At 38.9% G+C, this 13556-nt stretch overlaps 1 protein-coding gene across 3 annotated transcripts in view; it reads left to right on the top strand.

Moving 5' to 3' along the window:
- Positions 1-341: 341 nt before the first annotated feature.
- The window catches only part of cert1a (ceramide transporter 1a), a 34218-nt gene continuing 21003 nt past the window's right edge, over positions 342-13556 (top strand). The window contains exons 1-3 of one of the 3 annotated variants that reach the window (XM_089130113.1): positions 342-776; positions 5024-5158; positions 11690-11806. In XM_089130113.1, coding sequence (XP_088986239.1) covers positions 690-776; positions 5024-5158; positions 11690-11806 — 339 coding nt within the window. In that variant the 5' untranslated portion in view covers positions 342-689. The remainder of the gene's footprint in view (positions 777-5023; positions 5159-11689; positions 11807-13556) is intronic. The other 2 variants (XM_039662030.2, XM_039662031.2) reach the window with 2 other exon arrangements.

Genomic DNA, 13556 nt, shown 5'->3' with positions numbered 1-13556 from the left:
GGAAGAAATTACTATTGCAACTTCTGTTTCATGCAGCCATCTTTGGTGCCAAAGTTCCAATCGCTGTTTCATGCAGCCATCGAATGACAAGCATTCCATTCTTGTAGCCTATAATAATATTATTCATAAACCATCGTATTTCCATTGAACTCCAAGTTATTTCAAAGAATACCATGAAATTAACATGGCACCATGCCCTATACTATTTATATACTATTTTTGTTTTTGTACATGTTATATGTTTTGACAGCCCCTGGAGTAAACAAGTGGAAGAGATGAAACATGGTTTATGTAATACTTCGTACTACCAATAGGGGATGACGTTAAAAAGCCAAAACTTTAAAACCCAGAAGACAAACGAAAACAAGCGTATTTTTTGCTGGAGACGTGCAGTATTGATGATATAGTTCCGTTGCAACACTGGTCACGTGATTATCCTGAAGTGTGGCCGTGAAGACACAACTCCAGCTAGATATTGAACTCTTGGCTGCAGTGCATGTCGTCATTAGTTTGTTTGTATCAGATGGTTGATACTGGAGTAGGATGGGCTTTCACACCTGGCACTTTAACATCAGAGTTTAAGCGATATCAGAGCTGTATTGATGGGTTTTTTTCCTGTTTAATTTATAACACAGTCTAGTTCAAATTAAAAGCTGGACGATCGCGGACTTTTTTGATAATCTTTCCTGATGTCGGACTGCAGTTCGTCGGGTTCAGATGAGGATTTGGACCCGGAGTCAGAGCTGCTGGACGAGCTCGGCGGCACGCTCAGCAAGGTAACCTAGATTACTCTAAAACATTACAGTTTTTACAACTTTTATTAGTGTTTAACACTTAACAGTTATTAGATTTGGTGTTGTTGACGTTAAGGTTAGTGAGTTAACGTTACTTTCGTTTGTTTAATGTGTGTTCGTGCAGCTTTTTCATAGGTTTTTTTTTTTGATTGCGCATGTTCTATATGTTATCAGTAACATAAACTATGTCCGATTCCGAAACAACACGTTATTTTGAAAATAATCTTTTCAATGAAACCGGTGAACCGATTCGCTTTCAGACCATAGATTGTAAAAAAAAAAAAAAAAAAAAAAAAAAAAATTGTTGCAGACATGTCCAACTTCAAACTGCAGTGTATGGAGGACCAAATCTGCAGAAATTAAAAATAAATAAATATACTAAGTTAATTGTAATAATAGAAAATAAACATATAATTGACTTGGGCTAATTGACTTGATAAAACACACATAATTATTATTTAATCAATTTATAAGCTTTTATTATAAAAGGAATTTACATTTAGGTTGTAACTGACTTTTGCTTGGTGACTCAAGGAATGTTGTTTTTAGAGCATGCACACATTTTTTCTTTGAGTGTCAAGTTACTACATATGGCACCTATAAGTTGTGTTAATATATATATATATATATATATAATCATCCAATTCAGTTCTTGTAATTTAAATAATGTATGCAAGTCAACCGTGCAAAGGAAGGCTGGACACAAAGGAAGATATTTTGAAGAGCGATTGGAACTTTGGCACCACTGACTTCCATAGTAGAAAAAAAAATACTATGGAAGTCAATGGTGCCAAAGTTCCAGTCATTCTTCAAAATATCTTCCTTTGTGTTCAGCGAAAGAAAGAAACTCATTCAGTAAATGATGACAGAATTTTCATTTTGGGGTGGAGGATCCCCTTAAGGATTAGTTTATTTTTAGGCTGTGTCCAAAATCGCATACTCTCATGAGTACTTATTTTGAATAAGTAGTTACTTCACGACTGCTAAAAAAGTACATTATAGTATGAATCTGTATATTGTTAATGTAAATTGGATGTACCACATCTCCCATGTTGTCATTATCATGTGACCTTCCAGAGTCAGTTGTGTCGCTTCACCTACATTCAGCAACACTTGAGAATCCCACCAGGAAAGTAGTAGGTCATCCAGGTACTTGTTGCCTACTCTTAAATGAGTACTGTGAATTCGGACATACTACTTTTGTTACATACTGTTTTTCGTCTACTATATAGTAGGGAAGTATGAGATTTCGGATGCAGCCATTGTCCCAGCCTTAAACGTCATGAACACGGCTGAATGTCTGATGCATATGGCACACGCCACACAACATTGGAATTGTAATCTGATTGGTTGAATTCTACAGGAAGACGTGTGTGTCGTGTTCTTTAATGGCCCGGCTGGAAACAAAGATGCTGTGGCGTCAAACCCCCTCATGGAAAAAGAAAGCCATCGTGTTACTGTTTTCAACTGTGACAATAAGTGCTTAAGTGTGTGAAGTATGTAAAGTTTGCGGCATAGATTCTTTAAAATACATCCAAGAGTTTTCGACACTGGTCTTTTTTTTGTAGGGACATTGACTTTACATTTGCACGCCCCTAAAATGACGTGAAACGAAACAAACTGATTGGTTGCTTTTTAGGTCAATCAGAGGGCTTGTGGGCCTTCTGCTTTCTGCCGTCAGTCTAAGTAACACAATACTCTGAAATTTACAACAAAATACCATAGTTAGTTTTGAAAATAAGTCACGCAAGTTACTTTGTACGTCCATATTTACTGATAGCTCTCTTGTCCCCATGTTGAAAGAAATGGGGTGCAAAGGCATTGTGTGCACAGTCTAAACATGATGGTTATTCTACTTCTAGACTAAATGTGAGCATAGATTTACTCCTCTCACTTACACAAAAACAGATTCATAATTCCTCAAAATTAATAAAAACAGTCAAATTCAAACTCGGAATATTACACAAACCGGCAATAATTATGTTAAATTGCACAAATAAACTTTTTATAATCTCTCTTTATTAAGCAATGTCTTTGCTGATGACCATCGAGTATCCAATTCAACTGTATGAATAAGCAAAAATGACTTTAGATAAAACTCTTTTTTTTTTTTTTTATTGCTGAAGAGTGTTGAACTGTCTTCTCCTGTGTCCTTTTCTTCTGTGATCCAGATTGGTAGCACAGCTGAAAGGTTTGTTTGAACTGCACACTCTATTGTACAGGCTTGAATTTGCATTTACTTCAGCCTGAGGCTTATTCATTTCACTTTGGGTGTTAAAGGGACAATGTGTACTTTTTTTTTTAGCAATTTTATTATCTAAAATCAATATTTTTATTCCTAAATATGTCCTCAATAGTGTACAAATACCTCTGCCAATTATCTGATTTATGATTTATTATCTTCGTATACATGTGACGGGTAGGTCTATGAAGGCTTCCATGTAGTTCCGCCATCTTGAAAAACTATAAAAGCAGAGAGGGACAAAAAGTACAAGGCCAACACGTTTTCGTTCAGAACCAGCGTGACGTAACTTAAAGCAGCAGAAACGGAGGAGCAGAGCAGTGAGAGCTTGTCACTGCCCCGGAAAGTTTCACAGTCAGTAATTCACACTGTAACATTTGTTTATTCGTTGCGTCAAGTTGCAATTTGTTTGAAATAACAAACCTGTTCACCCGAAGGAACAATCAACGAATTGCTATTAGAAGAAATCCTGTCATAGCTTTTTGGTACATTAATTAATGTCTATCGTAGATACAACACGCATTTGAAAAAGCTAGGTGGGAGATTCATTTCTCATTTGAATTCAAATTCATTTGAATCACAGTTCATTTGAATGCAAAACACAATTTCACCGCTAGATGGGAGAAATTCCTACACATTGGCCCTCATTTATCAAAAGTGCGTACACCAAATTTCCAGCGTACACCTTGCGTACACTCAAAACCACGGTGAGTTTGAGATTTATCAATATGGACGTGGGCGTACGGCACGCTCGAATCCTACACCAGCTCAGGAGGTGGTGTACGCACGTTTTGAGTTAGTGAGGAAATGCGCAGAAAAATTCCTAACACCACAAAACGCACTGACAAACTAAAAGATATGATATATTATGACCCACTGTGAAAGAAACAAACAAAAAAACAAAATAGTAATTATAAACTTCAGTGTTTATTTTTGTGTAACGTGGACTTCAATGTTTAATTTGTGTGACTTTACCAAAGCATTTGATTTCATATGTATTCCTTCAGTTGCGAGCCCGCTTTACCGTTTCAGGATTATCCCCGCAGGTGCGCACGGACTGGGTTCGGTAGCCTAATGAAAGGCTTTCAATGACCAAAAAATAATTCAGACTGACAAAATAATAAAAAATATGTTCTTCTTCTTTTAAATGATAATAATAATACAAATAATAATAACGACATCCTTCTTCTAAATAACAATAAGCATCATTAATACAAATCATAATAATAAGAAGAATACTATTACAAATTGTCATGCAATTATTAATGTGAATGAATGGTACTTCACATCATCATCATAACTATTATACATGTGACGTGATTCGAAATTGAATGCTAATTTCAAAAGACGTGCTGTAAAATAATGCATTGTGATAGGTCATTTCGGCTCCACGTCGGAGAAGTTTCTCTTCTTTGCCGTCTTCCGTGTGTCCATGGCGTAAAATGAGGGCGTGGGGGGAGCGGAGACTTGAATATTTAGGGGCGTGTTATTCTAATGACGATCGTTTTCGGCCGCGGGATTTATCAAGGGCAGGCATTGCGTACACCTGGATTTCAAAGGTACGCACATCTTCATAAATCAGGCGGTGAGAGGAGTGTAAGCATAATCTTACGCCAACATATACACCCGTTTCTACGCAAGAATGATAAATGAGGGCCATTGTCCCTTTAAAGGGTCTTTTACATATGCCAATTTTTTTTTTTTTTTTATTAAAAACAAACAAAGAAGCAACCCCAGCCCAGTTGACTTACTTTCCATAAAAAAGTAACTAGGTAACACAATTACTATTTTAATTATTTTAAGCAATATCCTAATGCATTCAAAAGTAATTTTCCGAACACTGAAAGTCTGAACTTTGAACTTTGACAAGCCTTGAACCTTCCTGGAGGTTTAATCTTTATGTTGCAAGTGTGGAGTCGTGGAGTCATGCAGTGATAACAATAAGCCATGTGATATCAAGTATGTTAAACTCTTTGTTTGTCTACAGTGGACTAACTACATTCATGGATGGCAGGACCGCTGGATTGCGCTGAAAGGCAATATTCTAAGTTACTACAGGTCAGCAGATGAGAAGGAATACGGGTGTAGAGGGTCCGTCTGTCTCAGCAAGGCTGTCATCGCGGTAAGCCTGATCTTAACATCACCCTGTTATGTTGTTTACTGTAAGATTATCAAAGGCTTATCTTGACTTCACAGTGATATGAATTGCAAAGTGCTGATTTGTACTACAGTCTGAACATTTTTGAGCAGTGCTGCTTCCTGTTCGTTATTCAGTGTTCCTCCTCCATCTGCTATTGCCAGAGAGAAGCTGTCGAACTTGTTTTGGGGGTTTCTCTTGAACAGCCTGATTGTTTCAGGGTGGACAAAGCAGAACATGAAGTTGAGTAGAAAGTACATGGGTACTTCTCTGCTTGCTTTGGACAGACACATCCTAGTGTGATCTATACTAAACTTCCTGCAAGACTATACCTGACTACTTTATGGAATTATCATTACCATGGGAAACCTACTTTACAACAGTGTGTTTTATATGCTTTGGCAAAATGTGATTGAAATTCAAACTTCACAATTTTTGAGGTTATCTCAAATATAACTGCAATTTACTTTTCAACATTGCCACTGTTATTGAACTAAATTGAATCAACATTGAACTCACTGACTTGAGCTGAATAATAATGACACTATTGTCTTCTGTAGAGCTGCTTAATGGCTGACATTAAAGTCGTTTCATAATTGATGAACTTTGTAACATTAACTTATTTTCCTGTTTATTACTATGAAGCTGCTTTGGATATGTGATTCGACTTATTAGAGGTTGTGTTCTATGCAAAGAGATGAATTTCAATTGTTTGTCGTCAGAAAGATCATATTTTCTGCCCAAAGCAATTGATTTAATCTATTCCAATAAAAGTAAAGTAAACATAGAGTTAAAATGATCTAGCCTTTATCCCAATCTTGTTTAAATTTATTTAAAAAATAGTTGTTTTAATATTGGTGTACTTTATATTGCTGTATGTCTATGAGCTGGACTGTTGCGTGTTGTACAGGTCATTCAAGTGCAGATGTCTCGGCAGTAAGACTACAAGGAAATGTCCAACAACGCTGCATTGTAAGATGTGTTTAGGTTGACGCACTATTGCTACATTGTTCTGCTATTGAGTGAATTGAAGTAGTCTTGAGGATTAGAACAGGGTGAGCAGAACCGCAGGAACGTCCTGTGACGGAAAGTGCATATCACATATCACATTGTGAAAAGGGTGATAGGAGCAGCTCTCGCTTTGCCTGTGTTCCAATAAAAATGGGCATGTGTAAAAAAGAAAACGCTGCTCTTAGATTCACAATGCTCATGGCCCAGATGGCCATGAGGGGGATGGCCATTTATTGGGGGATGTTCTTTGGTCTGAAAGAGGGAACTTGTCTGAGGGCCACTGTGAAAGTTCAAGGGCTCAAAAGATTGTTGTTGAACCCAGTTTTGATCTTCTGGCCAATGAATCTCGACAAACTGACTGTGAAACCTTGGAAGTCTTCGAAGCTGGTCTGGTCCCAGAGTTCCCTCTGGAAAACAGAGATGATCTGATGTGAACAGATATGCCTCGGGCACTGATTGAATTCGGCAGCCCTGTTCTGGCCTGGATCAGTGCACTGTCTCTGATAAGAGCTGTTCTAGTTCACCACTCGCTAGTTAAATATATTCCCAACCATGCCCACTACCCCTGCAGAAATGCTTGATATAAAGTATGTCCACTACAGAATGCATGGAATTATAGTTAAAGTGCCCTTATTGTGATTTTTTTTTTTTTTTTTTGGATATTACCTTTCATGCAGTGTGTTAAATAAGCTGTTTGTGAATTTAAAAAAGCAACATTTCTTGGGTCCAAAATGAGATTCTAAACTGCCTGAAATGAGTTGTTCATCACAAATCCAGTCTTCCTTCCTTCCTGCACAAAACATATGTAGGTTTGTAACAAATTTGCATAGTGCCATTGAAAGCCTATGGTCTTCATTGGCTGCCCATGAACAATGCCTATACTTTGACTCACTCTCAACACTGTGGTTGTAGCTGAGACCTGAAAGAGTTTGGTTTGTTGACAAGTTGAGAAGACGCGGTTTTCTGCGCTGCGAATTGTGCGAAAGCAAATCCACTGTGCATGCCCTTACAAAGGATGAGGACTGTAAAACATATGCCAAAGTTAGCCTACTGTTTGTAAAACTGAGTATGCAAGTGCTGAGTAACAGTGGCGTCTCCAGGACATTTTTACTGGGGTAGCCAAGATGGAACACAAAGCTATTAATGTGTTTACGTATGTAGCCGACCGCGGTTCGAATTTATGCCACTTAAATTAGTAAAGCAAATATAGGTAATACAGGTAACACAGATAATGGCCTGAGAATGACTCAATAATGTCATTCTATATGATGCCTTGTGATGAATGAATATGTTCAAAAAGTGGTTTTCAACCCACACAGGATTCATGTCCAGGGCCCTGATGAAGGTATAAATTGAAATGTTGGCTTTAATTTAAATAAACTTCTTAATGTATGCTGAATCAAAGTTAAGACTTACAATCATTCATGGTTAAGATGCTTCTTCATAAATTAACTTATTACATTTGTGCCATTTGAATGCAACTCACTCTGCATCTGCCTATTTAAACGTCTATAAATATGTGAACTGTGAAGATGAGCTAATTGATAAAAACAAAAAGTCCCCTCCGAGAGAAAAAAAGTCTTTAAACAGCACTTAAGTCATAGAGCAAATAAATGTCACATCTTGTTCCTGTGTTATAGCTACTTAAATTTTGACTGTCAAACTATATTTCACACACTGCTTGTGGTTGACCAAAAATATAACATTAGCTCTATTTAACACGCACATCTGCAAAAAAACACCCTCAGTCTTCAATCCAGAAAATAGTGTTTCATATTGAATGGCGGTATCCAAATAACAATTAAAAAAAAAGCTAACTAGTTCAATGCTTAACTTGGTTTGCAGGCTGCTAAGATATAGCTAGTGCAGGTGTAGTTCGACTTTTAGCTGCTACTTAGTCTTAGTGCTAGATAAAGTTCTCCTACACAGAGGGAACTACCATATAACTATACATTAAATTACCACACCTCTCAAACTCTCTGCACCCCCTTGGCGGGGCTCGGACGAGAGGCGCCTGGCCAATGGATTTTGCAGCTGCGAATGCGTTTTACACGGCTTCAGTAAATTGAGGAAATGGAGTTTCCCCACTACGTATAGGTAGCTACGTAATACAAAGTGACCTGTAGTTCGAAAGGGAACTACAGATTCCAGCGTTTATATTGTTGCTGGCTGTTGTAACTGACTGTCCTCCTATTTCACGGAGCAGCAGCACTAGTTGTTGCAAGCTCATCTAATGGATCACTTGACCTGCATGGCCAAACGTCCGTGGTGATGAGAAGAAATCAGCTCTCACAGAACACTACTGTGTTAGTAAAAAATGTAAAACTAGCCCTAAATCAGTTGATCAGCTGTCATCATTGACTGACAGCATTGCTCTTGTTTCTTGTGTTTGACATACTTGACCAACTACCTATGAGATCTGGGTTGACCAGAGGGGTGGCCAAAGAGCTTTCAGAGCTTTCAACCTCCTAGAATCGCCATTGCTGAGTAAGCCTCCAGAGATGAAATCCAGATATCGAAATGGCATTTCATTTCCAATACAGATACATGCTAGTGTGTAAGCGGTATACCAGTCACAACAGACTAGGCCATCTGACCAATCAGAGTAGAGTAGACTCTCGGAAAGGAGGGGTTTATAGAAGCCAAATCCTTTATTGAACCGTTTCAATTCAAACACTGTGAGGAAAAAAGGTGATTTTGTAATGTATATTATAATTATTTTTAATTGATATTTTTACCTTCGATGCCTGTATACTTATTGTAGGAGATCTCCAAAACAAATTTAGGAACCTTTATAAATAGAAGCACCAATGAGGACGTGGACGGCCTTGTGCGTCACGTCCCGCTGAAATAGGCGTAGCTAATCCCTATATAAGCCGAGTCCAGATAGGGTGTTCTTTGATTTTTCATCTCTTTAGCTAAGTGATCTCTTCACATCGCTGACGCTCCAGAAGAAGCCGCGCCGTCGACGAGCATTTCAGCAGGATCGAAGCCGCCTTCGCCGCTTCACCGCCGTTCCTGCTGCACTGGCACCAATATCCTTTCAATACTTGCTTCTGTAACTTGTCTAAAGAGCCGAGGTGTTGTTTCAAATGCCTCGCTTCACCTTGTGTGGCTCTTGCCGAGCCCCACTCAATGATGGGGACTGCCACATTCTGTGCGTTTACTACCTGGGTAGTAGATGGGCTAGAATGGGATCGGTCACGGAGCTATGTCCGCTAAATGTAAATGTACCGGGGGAAGAACCACACGGACCACGTGCTTTCTGTCAGCGGCTGCCCGGAATGCGACTTGATGGACTTGTCGGGCCCTCAGGGTTGACTCGCCATCTTCCACTAGGATCCTGCGACTCCACTTCTCCCGGCTGGGCCGTGCCAGTCACAGAGGATGCCCGAGGCTACAGACAGTCCAGTGACTGTGGGACATGTTTGGCAGAGCGGACATAGATCTCTTTGCGTCAGCAGAGAACACCCACTGTCCAATATTCTTCACAAAGAACAGGGACGTGCTGGCCCTCGACTGGCCCAGCCAACGAAGCAAATCAGGGAAAGCAAGCCGTCCTTTCTCCTAGTAGCACCATCCTGGAGGAACTGTGCGTGGTTTCCGGAACTGATGCAGCTCACGAGCATAGCTCCGTGACAGATCCCGTTGAGAAAGGGCCTCCTGCTGACCTCACAGTCAGAGTGCTGAGTACAATTACACAAGGGAGAGCGCCCTTTACTAGATTGCTCTATGCTTCTAAGTGGTCAGTGTTTCCTGGCTGTTGTGCTGCCAAATGCGCAGACCCTCAACACTGTTGTGTTGGGGAAATTCTTTCTTTCCTTCAAGAGCTTTGGAGGGGAGGTCCCCCTCCACGCTCAAAGTATACGTGGCAGCCATAGCAGTGTTCACAGAACCTTTGCATGGATGGTCTCTGGGAAAGAAAGATCTTATCATCCGTTTCCTCAAGGGAGCCAGGAGACTGAATGCCCCCTTATGCTTCCATCCCGGGACCTTTCCACAGTCCTAGTGACTATGAAGATTGACCCCTTCAAGCAACTACAGTCACTGGACTTATGGTGTCTCTCGTTCAAAACCATTTTTCTCATGGCTCTCGTTTCAGTCAAGCGGGTGCATGACTTACACACGCTCTTTGTGAGTGTGTCTTGCATGGAATTAACTTTGACTAAAGCTGACTTCCTTCCCCACTGACTGTTATATGGTTTTAAGCACTCATCTTATGCAATATGAGGTGTCACACTCCCTTATATTGTCATCCTGGACTGTCGAGCCACTTCACTTGCCCGGCCGTCTTCACTATTATGTGTTACCCAGGCACTTGCCAAATCCTCGCAACACGAGAGTACTCTAGTAAGAGAACGACACTCAGTTACTAACGTAACCTCGGTTCTCTGTAGTAGAGAGAACAAGTGTTGCGTAACCCTGTCGTGCTAGTGCTGCGTTCTGGTTCGCTTCAAGATGAAAACCAAAGAACACTCTATCTGTACTCGGCTTATATAGGGATAAGCCACGCCTATTTCGGCGGGACGTGACACACGAGGGCACCCGCCCTTTCAATTGGTGATTACGTCATGACCAGTCCATCGAAAGGTTGCAGCATTTGCCACAGAGCGACCAATAGGCGCGCGAGCTGCCTCGCATAGCTCTCCTCTGTGCAACAATGCGTTTTACATAGGAAAAATTAAATGATCATTTTTTGGCTTCGGTATTCTCAAGAAAAAGGCATTTTCCCGTAGCATAAGCTATCTTACGCAACACTCGTTCCCTCTACTAGAGAGAATCGAGGTTACGTTAGTAACTGAGAACAGTTTTTCATTTAAAATTGTGCATATACTAATTTTTTGGGGGTAGGGGTATATAAGCTAATACCTCTAGATATCATAAAAATTGCTTATTTATAAGAATATATAATAGATAATTATTTTTTATTTTATTTTAGAACCTAATCCTAAGTTAGTATAACAACTACTTTAAGTAATTATTTAAAATAATTGACCAAAACCAACATTTAATTAATCTGTGGATTTATCAACTAATTTTGTTGATATTAACTGGTGCTAGTGTTTCAGTTTTCTTCAATAATGGAACTAAAAGTCAAATGTCATTGTATGTAAGTGATCAGTGCAACTTATTAACAGTTAAGCCTTGAATTGTTGGCTCATTTAGGTTCATTAGCTGAAACTAAGAACAAAATGATAGCTTAGCAAAATAATTGATTGTTAAAGTTATACTTTGTGGATAATACTTAAAGCTTGTTTTGAGATGGCTAGCAGTTTTTGTTTTTCTGTTAAAGTGGTCTGAAAATGTTCCCACAGGTCCATTGACCTATTCAATAAATGCAAATATATTTTGTGGTTTCTGCGAGTTGTTTATCAGGAACAGCAGGAAAAGGTGCTCCAAAAACAATGGCAGAGAGAATGGAAGGTTTATGGCCCATGTTTAATCCATTTTCCAAACATGTTCATTGTTATGATCTGTTCTTGTATTTGATCCTTTCTCTTTCAGCCTCACGAATTTGATGAATGCCGGTTTGACATCAGTGTGAATGACAGCATCTGGTACCTGAGGGCTGAACATCCTTTGCTGCGGCAGCAGTGGATTGATACCATCGAACTTCACAAGGTGAGTCCCTCAGAAGCAGCAAGATAAACTGCTCCAGCTCCAGTGTCTTTTTGATAGTGAGTGATCATGTTTATGTTGCAGAACCTGAATGGGTGTTTTTTTTTATTTCCTTTGTTGAGGAATGGAGGGTGTTTGAGGCAGTGGAATGTGTCCTGCATGCCTTTTTTTCTTTTTTTTTTCTTTTTAGCTATCATTTCCTTGTACACAGAAGAGCCACTGTGGAGTCCTTTCTAGAGGATTTTATAGTATGTACTGAATTTGATAAAGGAAGTTGATAAACTTCCATCCATCTCAGTTATTGATTAAATTTGTTTTTTTAGGTATGCAGGTGTGGTAGATCAATGACGTGATGCTTATTTTTTGTCAGATGATCTTTTAATTTATTCAAATGCAATTCATATTGTGACTTGGATAAACCTTGACACAACTGTCCTACTAACATTGTAGTAAAGAAGAAAAAAAACTCAAAAGAATGAAATAAGTAAGTATTTTAGCATAATCCTTTATTACTATTAATCAGTTTTCTTAAAACTGCTTAACTCCTTCACTCCAACTCCAACAAAAAGGAGTCAGACCCTCATGACTGTGTCAAGGTCAATAAGTGTCTTAAAATATCAAATAAATTGACATGTTAATGAAAAGGAAAGGTTAGTTCAGGTTGTAAAAGATGTTGTGTGCAGTGACTCCTAAAAAATTGTTTATAAATTTATAATTTAAAAGATAAATGTTTATAAATGTGCTCGCTTATATTGAATTATTGGGATATATTGCACCTGCCGTGTTGGCATTGACCTTTTACCTATTACATACTAACAGCAACTTAATTGAAAATTAAATTAATTTACTTGTCTTGTCGAACAATTTCTTAGTACCTATTCTTTGCTTATTGTATCATTACTCATTCGGCATACTATTTGCCAGGGAAGTAGGAATATATGAGATTGCTTTAGCTCATCTATTCGAGTGACATGTTGGTTATGATTCTTTTGCATGAGGCGAAACAAGATATTTATTGAATCTGGCGTTGGTTTGCGGTGACGTATGTAATGGGACCGATTTACAATGGCTGGGTCTTGAGGAATGTGCTGATTTGAATGACTCTCACATGTGCGTTGGAGCTGAACTCAATAAAAGGAGTGGAGCTGTTGCTACACAGCTGGTGTTTTGATCCAGGAAAGGGTGTGTGTGTGTGTACAGTTGTGTTTCAGGCAGCTATTTAGCAGGTAGAGTTCTTGAAGTATCATAGTTTGTTTGTCAGTCAAGTCAGACATAGAACATTAAGTTATTTGCTTGTTTTGAAGGTCATAAAAGCATAAACTGAAGCTTTGTGGAGTTATGAGAACTCAACAGTGAGTTTGGTTGTTAAATGTCCTTTTGGGAACATTGTAATATTAGTCAAGTCACCTTTATTTATATAGCGCTTCAGACAATACAGATTGTTTCGAAGCTTTACTAAACAAACAGCAAAAATCTAATGCAAATGTTCTCTGGCAGTCTACACTCACGGCCACTTCTGCTATCTGCTGGTGAGGAGTGCTATTGCAGTTTGTCATGTTACTAAAAAGCTCTTTTACAACTCCAGGCAGATTTTCTGGTCTCTTTATTTAAACTCTCGTCCCCAATTTTTTTTTTTCTTTCTTCGGTTACTTACACTTCGGTTGCCATATTTTTGTCCCGTGCTGATTATCCCTCTCACTTTATCACTATACAACCTCAAAAGCATGAAAAGAGCGCTCCCTTTATAATCACT

Source organism: Pimephales promelas, chromosome 4 (assembly GCF_988280905.1).
Source record: "Pimephales promelas chromosome 4, fPimPro1.hap1.1, whole genome shotgun sequence".
Classification (NCBI taxonomy): domain Eukaryota; kingdom Metazoa; phylum Chordata; class Actinopteri; order Cypriniformes; family Leuciscidae; genus Pimephales; species Pimephales promelas.
Note: the sequence above shows the minus strand (reverse complement) of the source record. Positions and strands in the feature narration are given on the sequence as shown.